Source organism: Pelobates fuscus, chromosome 9 (assembly GCF_036172605.1).
Source record: "Pelobates fuscus isolate aPelFus1 chromosome 9, aPelFus1.pri, whole genome shotgun sequence".
In the NCBI taxonomy this organism is placed as follows: Eukaryota; Metazoa; Chordata; class Amphibia; order Anura; family Pelobatidae; genus Pelobates; species Pelobates fuscus.
In genome coordinates this window covers 4603999-4616843 of record NC_086325.1, presented here as the reverse complement: position 1 = coordinate 4616843, position 12845 = coordinate 4603999, and the positions used below count along the sequence as shown (strand labels likewise).

Below are 12845 nucleotides of genomic sequence, written 5' to 3'. Positions count from 1 at the left end.
TTTGCCTGATTTGTAATGTATTTACTTTTCACCTATTTTTAACTAATATGGATTTTGGAACTGTGCAAAATAAAATGTAGATATCTACAACTCTTTATTATTGTGAGCTCTGTCTTTTGCACTTTGAAGTCCGCATGGAGATAGCATAAAGAGAATAGGAGAAATCAAACAATCACATCACTATTTACTAAAGTGAGATTTGTCATCAAAGTCAAAGTAAATTAAAAAAAATTAGGGACAGAAGTCCTAATATATAGACATATAATACCACACCGAGTGACCGGTCCAAAATGGCGCCCGCATTTCATGGCCCCCCGAGGTCAATACGTCGTCTAGGTATTATATGTCTATGGGGATATGCTGTAACTTCCTATCCCTGACTCTCTCCACACACAGTGACCCGTACTGGCCGGTGCTGGTATTGCAGAGTAATCTCCATTTATTCTGAGAAAAATACCTGCATTTGTATTGCCGGTTTTACTGCAATACTGGCACGGCCAGGCAGCCTCAAATACCGGCTGTGCCAGTAAAATACCAGTCGGGTGGCAAACCTAAGAGTAGTGTGTGTGTGTGTGTGTGTGTGTGTGTAAAAAAAAAAAAAAAAAAAGTTTTTTGTTTTTTTTTAAATGGGCCTATTCCATGGGCCTAGGCCTGGGCCTGGAGCTGCAGCTCCATCAGCCCCTATGTTAATCCGGCCTTGGTAGGAGGGGGGCGGGCATAGACTGCGAACTGAGCTGTCAGTCAGCTCAGCTTGTGAACGCGCATACCGTGCACATCCGTGGTAGAGTGCTCAGTGTTCAGTCATAGAGCAGCATTCAATGACGCTCTATGAACACGATTGGAGCAGCGCGAATCCGCGCATGCGCACCAGACAGCTGCATCGTCATTTTGACAAAAAAGGGGGTGTGGCCCGCTGAGGATCTCGGCGCTGGAACGGAGGTAAGTTTATAAATTTTTTTGTTAAGGGGAAATTAATATAAAAGCAAGAAAGAATGCTAGGGCATCTGTGTTTCTTGTTTTTACATTTTGACTAAAGTGATGTAACGGAGCTTCCTGTACCCCAGTTAGGTACCTCCGCCGACGAATGCTCCTAGTGCTCACAGAGGACTCCAAGCACTCTACCAGAAACCATCAGCACCGCAGGCCCCACATCCAGTGTTACACCTTGCTTGGGAACTCGCCATCCTCTACCCACCCTGGACCTACGACAAGGCTCCAGGCTCCAGTGGGTGAACCTCTCTTCCTCCAGCGAGTCAAGCAGGAACAGCTCTTAAAAGTGATTATAATCCCTGGAGAGTATAGTGATATAGCAATCCCCAGGGTAGATGCAGCCTTTTCCCCCACACGAGACGAGGCTCTATGTTGAGGGTAAAACAGGAACTCTTTAATGCCAAGCAAGCACTTACAATTTATATACACACATTTAAACCCCCAACAGCCTCATTTGCATACAATAGGTTACATATAGCACTATAGTACAAGGAAGGGTGGGGTCAGAAAATAGCAATAGCAAGATTGAGGAGGGACAAAGCAGCCAGTTTAAACTGGTCTGGCAGTGTCCCTGGGACAACGCCCTGCTGGGGAAACAATAGGACAGGAAAAAAGGGGGAGGGGAAGAGGCATATTTTCCCATGGAAGCACATTTTAACATGTCTTTTTGAAGTGCCCATAGTTTTTGGGCAGGAGGCTGGCAAATAGGCCCCTCCAAAAACCAGTGGCGAGCTCACAGTGCTCCTTTAACATAGTGATAGTGTGGTGGAATCTCGGTAAAAATAAATTTAGTAGGCAGAGATTTCCACGTGGCATATGTGTATGTTGGTGTATCAGTTAGTCAGTTACACGTAGCTAAGATACAATCAACAGTGTACTGAGCAAGTGTAGGAATACAGGATATACGAGTATTTCCCCTCCTCCATTGTGCTGGGCAAGCCATGTGGTCAAACAGGAATTTAGTCTCTATTCGGTTGATGGATAAGAGTATGTGTAGGTTGAACTGATTATGGGAGGAGCTACATGCCTATATAAGGGACCTACACTGTATGATCAGGACTCAGACTTTGCTGTTTTTTGGTGACATTAGTCCCTCTGAGTCCCGGTCGGTGAATCGAATAAAGAATCTCTTCCTTCCTGAAGAAACCTGTGTCCATCTCTCTGTGCTCGGCTTCCATCAGTTTCTCCGGTATCAATAGGCTTACTGTCAGATTATTGCATCAACTAAATTTCACCAGAACAATTACAGTTTAATGTATAGTATACAGCTTAAAGTAGTTGCTTTGGTGTAAGAGAAATGGCATCATTTACATTACTGTCTACTAACACCTCAAGATGCAGTTACTCAGACAGCGACTAGAGGTGATTCCTGGGGCAGTGCTGCACAGTGTAGAGCACTGGCGTTCAACATCTCCCTGCTCTGCATGGAAGTGCTGAACGTCCCCCGTATAGATGCATTGATTCAATACATCTCTATAAAGAGATGCTGATTGGCGCAGTGCAAAGTTTTACAGCGCATGCAAGAGAATTGGATTGGCTGAGATCGTCAAATATGATGCTCTCAGCCCCGGAGCTGGCAGGGCATTTTTAATGTAAAGAAAGGGCGGTTACAACCTAAATATTGTTATGATAGTGTCAGGAATACAGGTTTGTGTTCCAGAAAGTGGATTATATTTTCCCTTAGATAACCACTAGAGACATCCTCCCAGGTTTGCCACAAAGTAAATAAATAGTTCTAGCAGATCCATGAAATAGTGTGTCTGCATAGACTGCCAAGCATCATGTGAGTTCTTTTCTTCTATACGTCAGCTGGAAAACTATACCTGCCCGTTCTCTTCACATCGGAGAATTGGCTTGGAAGCCATAGAAGAATCCATACAGTAACAGCAGACAGACAGGCCGGTAATATATTTCATTTGTTTTGTAACAAAATCTTACAAAATATTCATTAAATGTTACCGGTTTGCAACTATGAAAACTATGCAGGAAATTTATCACGGCAAAACCAGGTGCTATTCTGAGTCAAAGTGCTAAATATGAAGCAGTCACCATAGAAACCATCTATTTGCACCAGGAATAGTACCTGGTTTACGCTTTGATAATTCTGACCCCATGTAAATAATGTGTATTTAGAGAGAATAAAATAAATCCGATCAATAGATCTAAATAGTAATTTAAATTACATTCATTCTACACAAAGTTCATACACCTGTTACAGGGATCACATTGAATTTATTAACTACATTACAGGAATACAAAAATGCTGTGAAATATAGAAACGTGTGGACTAATTTATCCAACAGATCTGAAATATAATGTAATGCACAATACGTAAACTAAACATAATGAGAAGATTTAAGTAAAAAAATTAAAATTCAGAATTTAAAATTACTTATTATCTCAAGTAAGTTTTAAACATGATTTTTACAGCCAAGTAAGGGATACACACATGGCAACACGCTCTATTTGTGGCCACACAACACACTGAGTGACTATTTGTAATAAAGCGCCCATTGAATCAACTTCTCCTCTGACACTTTGCACTTTAACATTTTTAGAGGTTTTCCAAATGATCACAATCTGCAAGAATAATTTTTATAGTTTATCTGCAAAAATCACCATAACGGTGACTTGTGTAAATTAATCTTTTGAAAGTTTTTTCTAACAGAAAGTGATCATTTGAAAAGCTTATCCGAAAATATTAATATTTATCACACTGAGATCTTCGTTGTGTTGCACAATCATATGGGACGTATTCCTTGCAGACAGAGACAGGGTCTGTGTAGAGGCTAATCACACGGAAGAATTAGACTCAGTGATGTCAATGCTATAATATTTTTTAGCAGTATTGTCACAAACAAACGCTTTCTTTTCAATGCAAACATCTACCTGTTATGGTTAGTAATAACTGATAAGTGGTGAAACGAGTTCCCTGTATGTAATTCGTTTTATTTTTAAGACAATAGTGCATTGAATGATGTACCCAAGTGAAACACAAACAACAAACACAGAGATTAATAATATCCTTTTACAATCCCTCGTAGATTATCCTACCCTGGAAAATCACTGTAATCCTGTCTGCCAAAATGTTTTAAATGTCATTTTTTTTATAGTAGTATTAGATTAGACAGACGTCTATTGCAGAATTATTTTATTTATTTCCACACTGTAGTTTTTGGCAACACAAAAGTTTCAAATAAAGCTATTCGCAATAATATCCGAGTATGGGCCCCCTGGCAGTCTCTGAAAGCTACAGCAACTAGTCCGGTTTTATTGAGGGTTTGCGTTTTTAAGGATTCCCTTTTTCTGTACGGATACATCGTGTTCTACAGAACTTCCTCCGAGATGTTTATACACTCCGGGCATCTAAAGTATCATTTTTAACTTGAATTCCAAGTGAAAGATACGTGCTGCCTTGTAATTCCCAATCTAACACACTCTCACACCAAATGTTTAAAAACACTGTTTGTTTCATCAGCAGACATGGCACAGAGGTTAGATCTGAAGAACGCCTCTGGATTAACACATTTCATCTTCGCTGGCATTTCAGAATATCAAGAGATGCAAGCAATCGTCTTCATGCTTGTTTTGATAATCTACTTGCTAACTATTGGAGGGAATGTGACCATTTTCTTCCTGATCTTTATGGATCCTCTGCTCCACACGCCAATGTACTTTTTCTTGTGCAACTTGTCCTGCTTAGACTTAATGTACACAACCGTAACTTTACACAGGATCCTCTTCACTTTCCTTTCTGGTAATAGCAGTATTATGTTCTCTGAATGTTTCATCCAGTTATATTTCTTCATGTCTTTAGTTGGTATCGAGCTGTTGCTACTAACGGCCATGAGTTACGACCGATATGTGGCTATCTGCAACCCGCTGAGATACACAGCGTTGATGAACCATAGAGTGTGCATTGCGTTGGTCGCGACATGCTGGATCTTGGGATTTTTGGATACAATACCTTTCACTTATATCGTTTATGGATTCACATGCTACGTATCGAATACCATTAACCACTTTTTCTGTGACCTTTTAGCACTCATGAAGCTTTCTTGCAGCGATACGTCTGTGTTGGAACACGCCATTCTCACAGAGGCGGCATTCTCTGGTCTAACGCCTTTTCTTCTTACCTCCATCTCGTATGTTTGTATAATAAAAACAATATTGAGTATTCAAACGGCGACGGGGAGGAGAAAGGCCTTCTACACGTGTTCTTCTCACCTCACTGTGGTCATCCTCTTCTATGTTACCCTTTCATGTTTATATCTCAGACCAACCTCCATGTTTTCTTTGGACTCAGACAAACTGCTATCTTTGGTGTACACGGCAGTTGTACCCATGTTAAACCCTCTGATTTATAGTTTGAAAAACAAAGATGTGAAGCGTGCTCTGACAAGTGTGTTAAAACGCTATCAGGTGTCGAAGTTATGGATATAGCAGACTACCTAAATCCATCATTGACAATAAATTGTGCTACTACACTTAAAAAAACGTTTATATGGTATTTTTATTGAATTTCAGAGTGTTACTCTTTGGGAGGTAGACTGGGATAGCCCTATAAGAACTTGGTGAGATTAATGCAGTTTTGCAATATTAACATGCTGTAGCTCAAACCTTTTACATATAGTAAGTTTAAAGTCTTTGGATATTCACACACAACGGGGGGATTTGCATTTAAAGCTGATGGTGTTAAAATCAATGTTTGATCCTGTTACCATTTAGCATTCATTATGTACATTCTCAAACAATAGCCGAAAACCATTTCAAAGTAACCACTGTAAGCAGTATAAACATTATTAGCAGACGCTAATTTGACTATAAAACGGACAAAGCGTCATGTGAATTGTCTGATGGGTTTTCCTGCAGTAAACCAACATTTATATTTATTTGGCAAGATAACTGGTGATTTATTAAAATAAATTAAATATGTTATTGTTTACATAAAAAAAAGAAAAAAAGCAAAGAAAATTTTAAACACATTTTTATTTAGATTTTCTGTTTTGTAACAAGATTTTAACGGTGTTTTGAAAGCTGTCAATAATATTGTTAATATTGCCTTAACGGTTATTTTGCACAAAAAAAAACACAAAACACTTTTTGCACCAATTTCAGAAAAACTGAATGTTTGGCACAGTTTGCAAAGTGTGACCTGCATAAATTAATTTCAGAATGATCAGTTTTACTCAGATAATGCGAAGAATATCAATATATTTTATCTAGGATAGATAGTCTGCTCTTTATATACAGAGATATATTACATGTATGTTGAAGGTGTGAAAGAATGAATTGACAGACTGCGGTTAACACGTGGTAGTAGAAGAATGGCCCTGGTTAATTTGAATCTATTAACTCTATCCAGTCCCAACGATCAATTTATATTAAGTGCACTAGGAACTCTGGTGGAACTAAAATACTATCAATCCCAGCCATCAGGGAGGCTTGTCAGGAGCCAAGATGCCAACAGACATGAAATACAATCATCTATTCAGGGATATTGCCTGATCTGCAGTATAATATCATTTGCTAAATTTTGAAAATACAATATGAAAAGAAAACAAAATTGACTGTTCCCCTTTAAGACATGGCTAATCCTCCTGAATTTTATCTCTTTATAAAGGTAAATCCTTGCTTTTAAATTTTTCTTTAAATTGTGACGGTTTAGAATAACCATATCCTGCACTTTACTTAATGCACACTTTTACTTTTTAAATGATGGACCTCTCACAAAAAGCGCTTAGAGGGAACGTTATGTGCGATTATTTTGTTATTTTTAGTGAACGCTTGACTAGCCCAGGGTGTGGTTGAGCCGTCTACTTTTTAACTACATGTTTGTTCCAGAAACGTTCTGTCCGAGTACTGCAGCTCTTTTCTCTCTACACAATACCACCTCCATGAAGCCAAATGTCTGCTAAGCTTCTGATAACGCTCAGCCAGCCTTTATTTCATAGCAGTTCAAGTTCCAAATAGCCATCCCTGATGTAAAGTGACGCTGCCTGTTCCACTGGTACAATATATAGAATTTCCTACATTAGCTGATGGGGTGTATGATTTAACATCTCACCAAGAGCTGAGAACAAAGCCTCCCAATATTTGCCTTATTTAGCTCAAATCAAGAGGAGTTGTTTTGCTATTGATAAATCTAAATGATTTCCTCTATGTACACACACTATGAGTTCAATATTTTAATGCAATTTCAGATAAATTGCTACAGTCAAACATTTATGAAATAATACTTAAAAGGCATACAGTATCTGTACCTTATTGTTTGGTGTGAACTGGAGGAAAAGGGTCAATGAAAGACTTCTTTAGCCATATTTGTCTCACACTGGGGCTTCTAAACTGCACCAGAACACGGTGTCGAGATGCTGGACTTTAAGAATAAATTCATAAAATACAGTAAAAGAAAAATGTTCATATCACAAACACTTGTTGTCAATTTTCTTTCGCATCAGGCATAACATCATCTCGGAATAATGTTCAAGTAGATGAAGAGTGGGGTTCTTGGCTTTCCGCCTACTTTCTGGCAGGTCATGGTCGTTCAATGTGCTTGAGCTTTGTCCAATTTCCACCAACTCCATGTCACTCTGAATGTGGTGGAAAGCACTCGAGAACAAAGACCTCAGCCTCATCTTCTCTTCGGGGGAACCATTGCACTCTTCGATCTTTAAGAAGGAACAATTTCATTACAGATGCCAACAATCACACCGCTTTGCCTAATGAAATCTATGTAGGAGGAGCCTTTGAAACTAATGGGGCTTTATTCTCTAATTGTTCCCCACAAATATGTGGTCATCTAAACTGGCGGCTTGAATTTTGAAAAACGAAATGTAGATATCAGTGACAGAGGTACACAATATGGCCCATGTATTTTGCCTGTTCTTTGAGGCTTCATTCCTAATCCAGTTTACTGCTAAGGAGAGCAACATACCAATTTGATATGTCTTGAATTCTTTCAAGACTATGCAGCTACAGAAATTTAGATAAAGTATCATGAAATCTAAAAAACAGAAGCATGGAGGATACAGGACACCAATTTCGTAACTAATCTTAAATAGTTAAACAACACTTGTAGCCACCGTAAAATGCTTCTAAGAGTCATGCTGTAATAGGCTTTTTATGGGGGTTCTGACAGTCCAAATGCTGATAATCAGTACTGGTGAGGGCTTCAGGAAAGTAAAGACCCAAGCTTACCTCATTATAAACCTTCAGGGACTTCTGAAATGTTCTGTGAAGTTCTTCAACCACTGCTTCAACTTTGGATTGCATACCTTTGACAGCTAGAAACCAAATCGAATGTTATAAATGTTTCTTCAAAACATAATTTTTTTTTTATTTTATGCATAAGGAATTATTAAATAATTTACAATTTAAAGAAAAATGTTAAATAAAGCAAGGATTTATCTTTATAAAGAGATCAAATATTTACATGTAGGAAGTCCACTGAACCTACTTCAGTGTATATGTCTTTAGGTTTAGAGGTGCTTCACAATTGTGCACTGAAAATGGGTCAAAGGATGTTTCTCCCTGACCCCAACACAAGCCAGGATACAGTAGAATACTTACTGGATTTTTCATGGTTACTGGAGGGAAGACATGTTCCAAGTGTAGACGTATCTAAACTTGAAGCCGAGACACAAGGAGGGGACTCTACGTGTGACTGGGCAAGAGGGACGCCATTCACAAGTTTAGAGGAACTTCCATGGGTTGGAATCTCCGCTACAGAAAACCTTCGGGTGTAGTCTGGCAAGTCTGCGGTTCTGTATGTAGATGAATACCGTCGTTTGGGGATATCTGGATGTTCCGACATCTTTTCAGTTGAGTGAACACTTTTTGAAGAATCCCATTTGGATTTCAGGGCACAGCTGTTTTGTTCATCTTTGCCATAAGGTTTGGCCAAGTTACTGACAGATTTGGCTTTCTTTTTTAAACGCGAAATGATTCCACAAGTTGGCGGTGGGGGCATTAAAAGGTTATCCGAAATTATTTTAGTGGTGTTGAGTGTAGACTTTTCCTTGGGTTCATGGCTTGCAAATGACATCTGGTTTTGTGTCATGGAGGCTGGATTTAGCTTAGTTGGATGATCCACTGCTTCATGAGGCTTGTTCTTCTCCAAGCAGAATAAGTCCTCACTAGACACTGGTCTGGTCATGTTAGTTACCTTCCTTTGGTCTTCAGCTTGGGACGTGTTTATGTTGTCTCCCATTGATATGCTGCGGAATATTTTGGCCTTGGAGCTAGCAGTCGCCTCCATGTATGATCTTCCTTTACTGGATTTATTTAGAGATCCATTTTTGCTAGACCAGCAACCAGGAAATGAAGATCTCATTGCTGCCTTGTCATTGACCGTCAGTTTCAGCATATTAGGTATTGGTTTTGATGAATCTGCAAAGAACGTATATTATGAGAAAAATATTTGTAGGGTAGAGTTGATAACCGTTTCAAAGTTATGCTATACATAAGCATTGTTAACAAACTAACAATCTAATAAAGAATAATGTCTGCAAACTATTGTGGCAAATTATAGAAACATTTTACATTTGTCTAACCATGTGGAACTAAACAGCTTACAAAATAGCCAAATCAATTGCAGGCAATCAAGAAATGTCAATCATCTTTTGTATATATAAACAAGATGGATAAGTAGAGATTGTAGCCGTATTAGTCCAGTGATGCAGATGTAAAAAAACAGATACAATTTGTATCTTGTAATACCTTTTTTATTGGACTAACAGAATTTATTTAATGACAAGCTTTCGGGAGAACCTCCCTGTACATGAGTGCAGATAAGACAAGGGATCGACAGATATTAATTTTTTTAGAGCCGATATCGATAATCTGTGAACTTTCAGGCCGATAACTTACCGATATTCTTTACATTTACCATTAAAAAAAAAACAAAAAAAAAAAACTATTTCTAAAGGTTAATGCACAAAATATACATGCCACATGTAGTGGATGCAGTGTGTGTGTGTAGTGGATACAGTTTGTATTTGTTTAGTGTGTACATAATGAATGCAAAGTGTGTGTGTAGTGTGTATAGTGAATGCAGTGAGTTTGTGTGTAGTGTGTATATATATATATATAATGAATGCAGAGTGTGTGTGTAGTGTGTGTATAGTGAATGCAGTGAGTTTGTGTGTAGTGTGTATATATATATATATATATATATATATATATATATATATATAATGAATGCAGAGTGTGTGTGTTTAGTGAATGCAGTGCGTTTGTGTAGTGTGTATATAATGAATGCAGTGTGTGTGTGTGATTGTGTGTTTTTGTAGGTATGTAATTTGTGTAAAATGGGGTGGGGGGGGAGGAAGGGGAGGTATTTTTAATTTAATTTAATTTTTTTTTATATTAAATTTAGCTTTATTTTTTTTCAGCCTCCCCCCCACCTGCTTCTTACTTGGCCAGGGAGGGCGTCTATGGCATTTCCTGGTGGTCCGGTGGCATGGACTGTGCAGAGGGGCCCCAGCAAGCTATTACTATCGTTCCCTTCAGCTCCCCTGTCTAAATCTCGTGGCCAGCGTGCCGCGCAGAGTGTTGCCATGGTAACCCGTGGCAACGCTCTGACGGCCCTGGACTCGCGAGATTTAGACAGGGGAGCTGAAGGGAAGGTAAGTAAGCGCTTACTGGGCCCCCCCAGGACATTGCTGATTATACATACCAGGACCGCCGGGCCCATGACATGTATTATCGGCAATATCGGTATCTTAATTGGCCGATACCGCTGAAAATACAGAATATCTGCCGATAATATCGGCCAGACCGATAATCGCTCGATCCCTAGATAAGACACAGGTTTGATAGAAAATAGACTCCATTCTCGCAGAGGGTTTGTGTAGGCTGGATATAGGCCTTCATGCATATCCTGTAGTTCTTGGATGGGAATTCATGCAATTCTTAATATAAGTAATGGTTTTGTTTTTACTCTCCCCTTTTAGCACCATCTTCTGCACTGTTTGCGTGTTTTTTTTTTATTCTCTCTCTCTCGCCCTGTACTCTGATCTTCACACAAGATATTTACGACCCTCTGCAAGAATTGTTTTTAATTTTTTTCAAGCCTGTGTCTTATCTACACATGTCACTTTAACCCCTGTATCCCAACTCAACTTCAAATTCTGTGTCGTCTTGCTCAGAAATGCCTTAGACCTGAGTTAGGGAGGTTCTCCCGAAAGCTTGTCATTAAAAAATTTGGTGAGTCCAATAAAAAGGTATTACAAGATCCAAATATTATTGTTTTTTACATCACCAAAATGGAGAGAAAGTTTTTTAGACAACTCTGCTGAAATGTGTTAAACCTTATGGATTAACCACCTATTTTCCAGGTTTGAGCTACCCCAGAGATTTGCTTCAGATCATGGCTCAACAAGTTCAACGATGGCCAAAACACAGAAAATCTTGGACATAAGGAGAAGACTACATATTGTGTGCCTGGCCGTATCTATAAGGGAGTAGAGTGTTATAACCAGTAAATATTGTTGAAAGGTTTGTTAATGACCCGGGTAAAGGTTCAGGTATACAATGCACCCATGAGTACTGATGGTTATTAGTGTCACTTTCCATAATGCAACTAAAACATTCCCACTTGAGTTAAAGGGACTTTGCAGGCCCTGTAAATGCTTCATCTCATTGAATTGGTTTAGTTTCTGCAGTCCCCTGGCTCCATATTTTCATGCAGCGTTAAACATTTTAAATGATTTTAATGTCTATAGCAACCCATCACCCCTCTATGCTACTTGGTAACCCATCCCCCTTCTATGCTACTTGGGCTAATGAGGAAGCATTAGCCTGAACAGCAATTGGTGGCTGTGATTGTCTCATCGTGTCAGCTGACCGCATTAGCCTTTTACAGCATCCAATGCTAGAATGACTCGGTATAGCTGGAAGGTAGTGTGTAATCTCTGTCTTAGCCACACCTCCAGTGGGGGCCGGGTTTATTTAGTGATAAACTGCTCAATATGATTTAACACTGAGTAGAGGGACAGTGCCAGAGGACTCTAGTCACAATATTCATTGCAATTAGATAAAATGGCTATAGTACCTGCAGGCTGCCTTTAATGACATAATAATATGGTATTTCTACCAGATCTGTTGGTGGTACATTTAATCACAAATCGGCAATAGGTGGCACAATACGCATTTGAATCGAGTTACAATTTCAGACTAAAAAGGGTTATGAGATCCAAGATCCAGTGCAACTCAGCTTAAACTATCCTTTGTTAAGGATCTCACAATATTTCACACCGAAGTATACAACAAGGAAAAAGAAAACTAAACAAATAAATTCCCTGAAATTCCAACCCAGTCAAGAGATATACAGAAAGTCTCTGTAATTCTACTCTGCCTGACTTTCTCTGAACCAAGGCAGAGTCTAAGTGTCAATCTGACACCGGCCGCAGGGAACTGGCTGTATCTTTAAATCCATATACCTCAATGCTTGCATTAAAGTACAGCAGTGACGTCAGTGCCCGCGAGGGTCAGATTCATCTAAGTAAACTCACCTTTATCTAACCCCCTCGGCCACCGGACCCCCAACGGTGTCGTCACCGAAGGGGGATTTTGCATATTCGAAAAAAAGTCTCCAAACAGTGGCAGTGCCGCTTTAAGTTAAAATGAACCATGATTAGGCTTGATACTAGTCTTTGGTCTCTGTTAGACCAAATCTACTAACCTCTTTGTTATATTCAAAGTGTGGTAGCATTTATAAATATAATGCAATTAAACAAGCTTTAATTAGAATGATATTAGCGTTCATTCAGACACGTATACACACCTGGCATGTAAAGACTAGATGATGAAATAGAAAAACCCAGGAGGATTCGCTCGATTTCTCAAATGCCTGG

The 12845-nt window shown here is 39.1% G+C and overlaps 2 protein-coding genes across 2 annotated transcripts in view; one reads left to right on the top strand and one right to left on the bottom strand.

Moving 5' to 3' along the window:
- Window positions 1–4473: 4473 nt before the first annotated feature.
- LOC134572995 (olfactory receptor 5V1-like) lies at window positions 4474–5433 on the top strand. Its single transcript, XM_063432351.1, has one exon. It carries the CDS (start codon window positions 4474–4476, stop codon window positions 5431–5433), a length of 960 nt encoding a protein of 319 aa, XP_063288421.1.
- Window positions 5434–6081: 648 nt separating this feature from the next.
- The window catches only part of WDR62 (WD repeat domain 62), a gene marked incomplete at its 5' end in the record, with an annotated part of 54122 nt that continues 47358 nt past the window's right edge, over window positions 6082–12845 (bottom strand). Inside the window, 3 exons of the mRNA XM_063432350.1 lie at window positions 6082–7658; window positions 8188–8273; window positions 8560–9378. Coding sequence (XP_063288420.1) covers window positions 7413–7658; window positions 8188–8273; window positions 8560–9378 — 1151 coding nt within the window. The remainder of the gene's footprint in view (window positions 7659–8187; window positions 8274–8559; window positions 9379–12845) is intronic.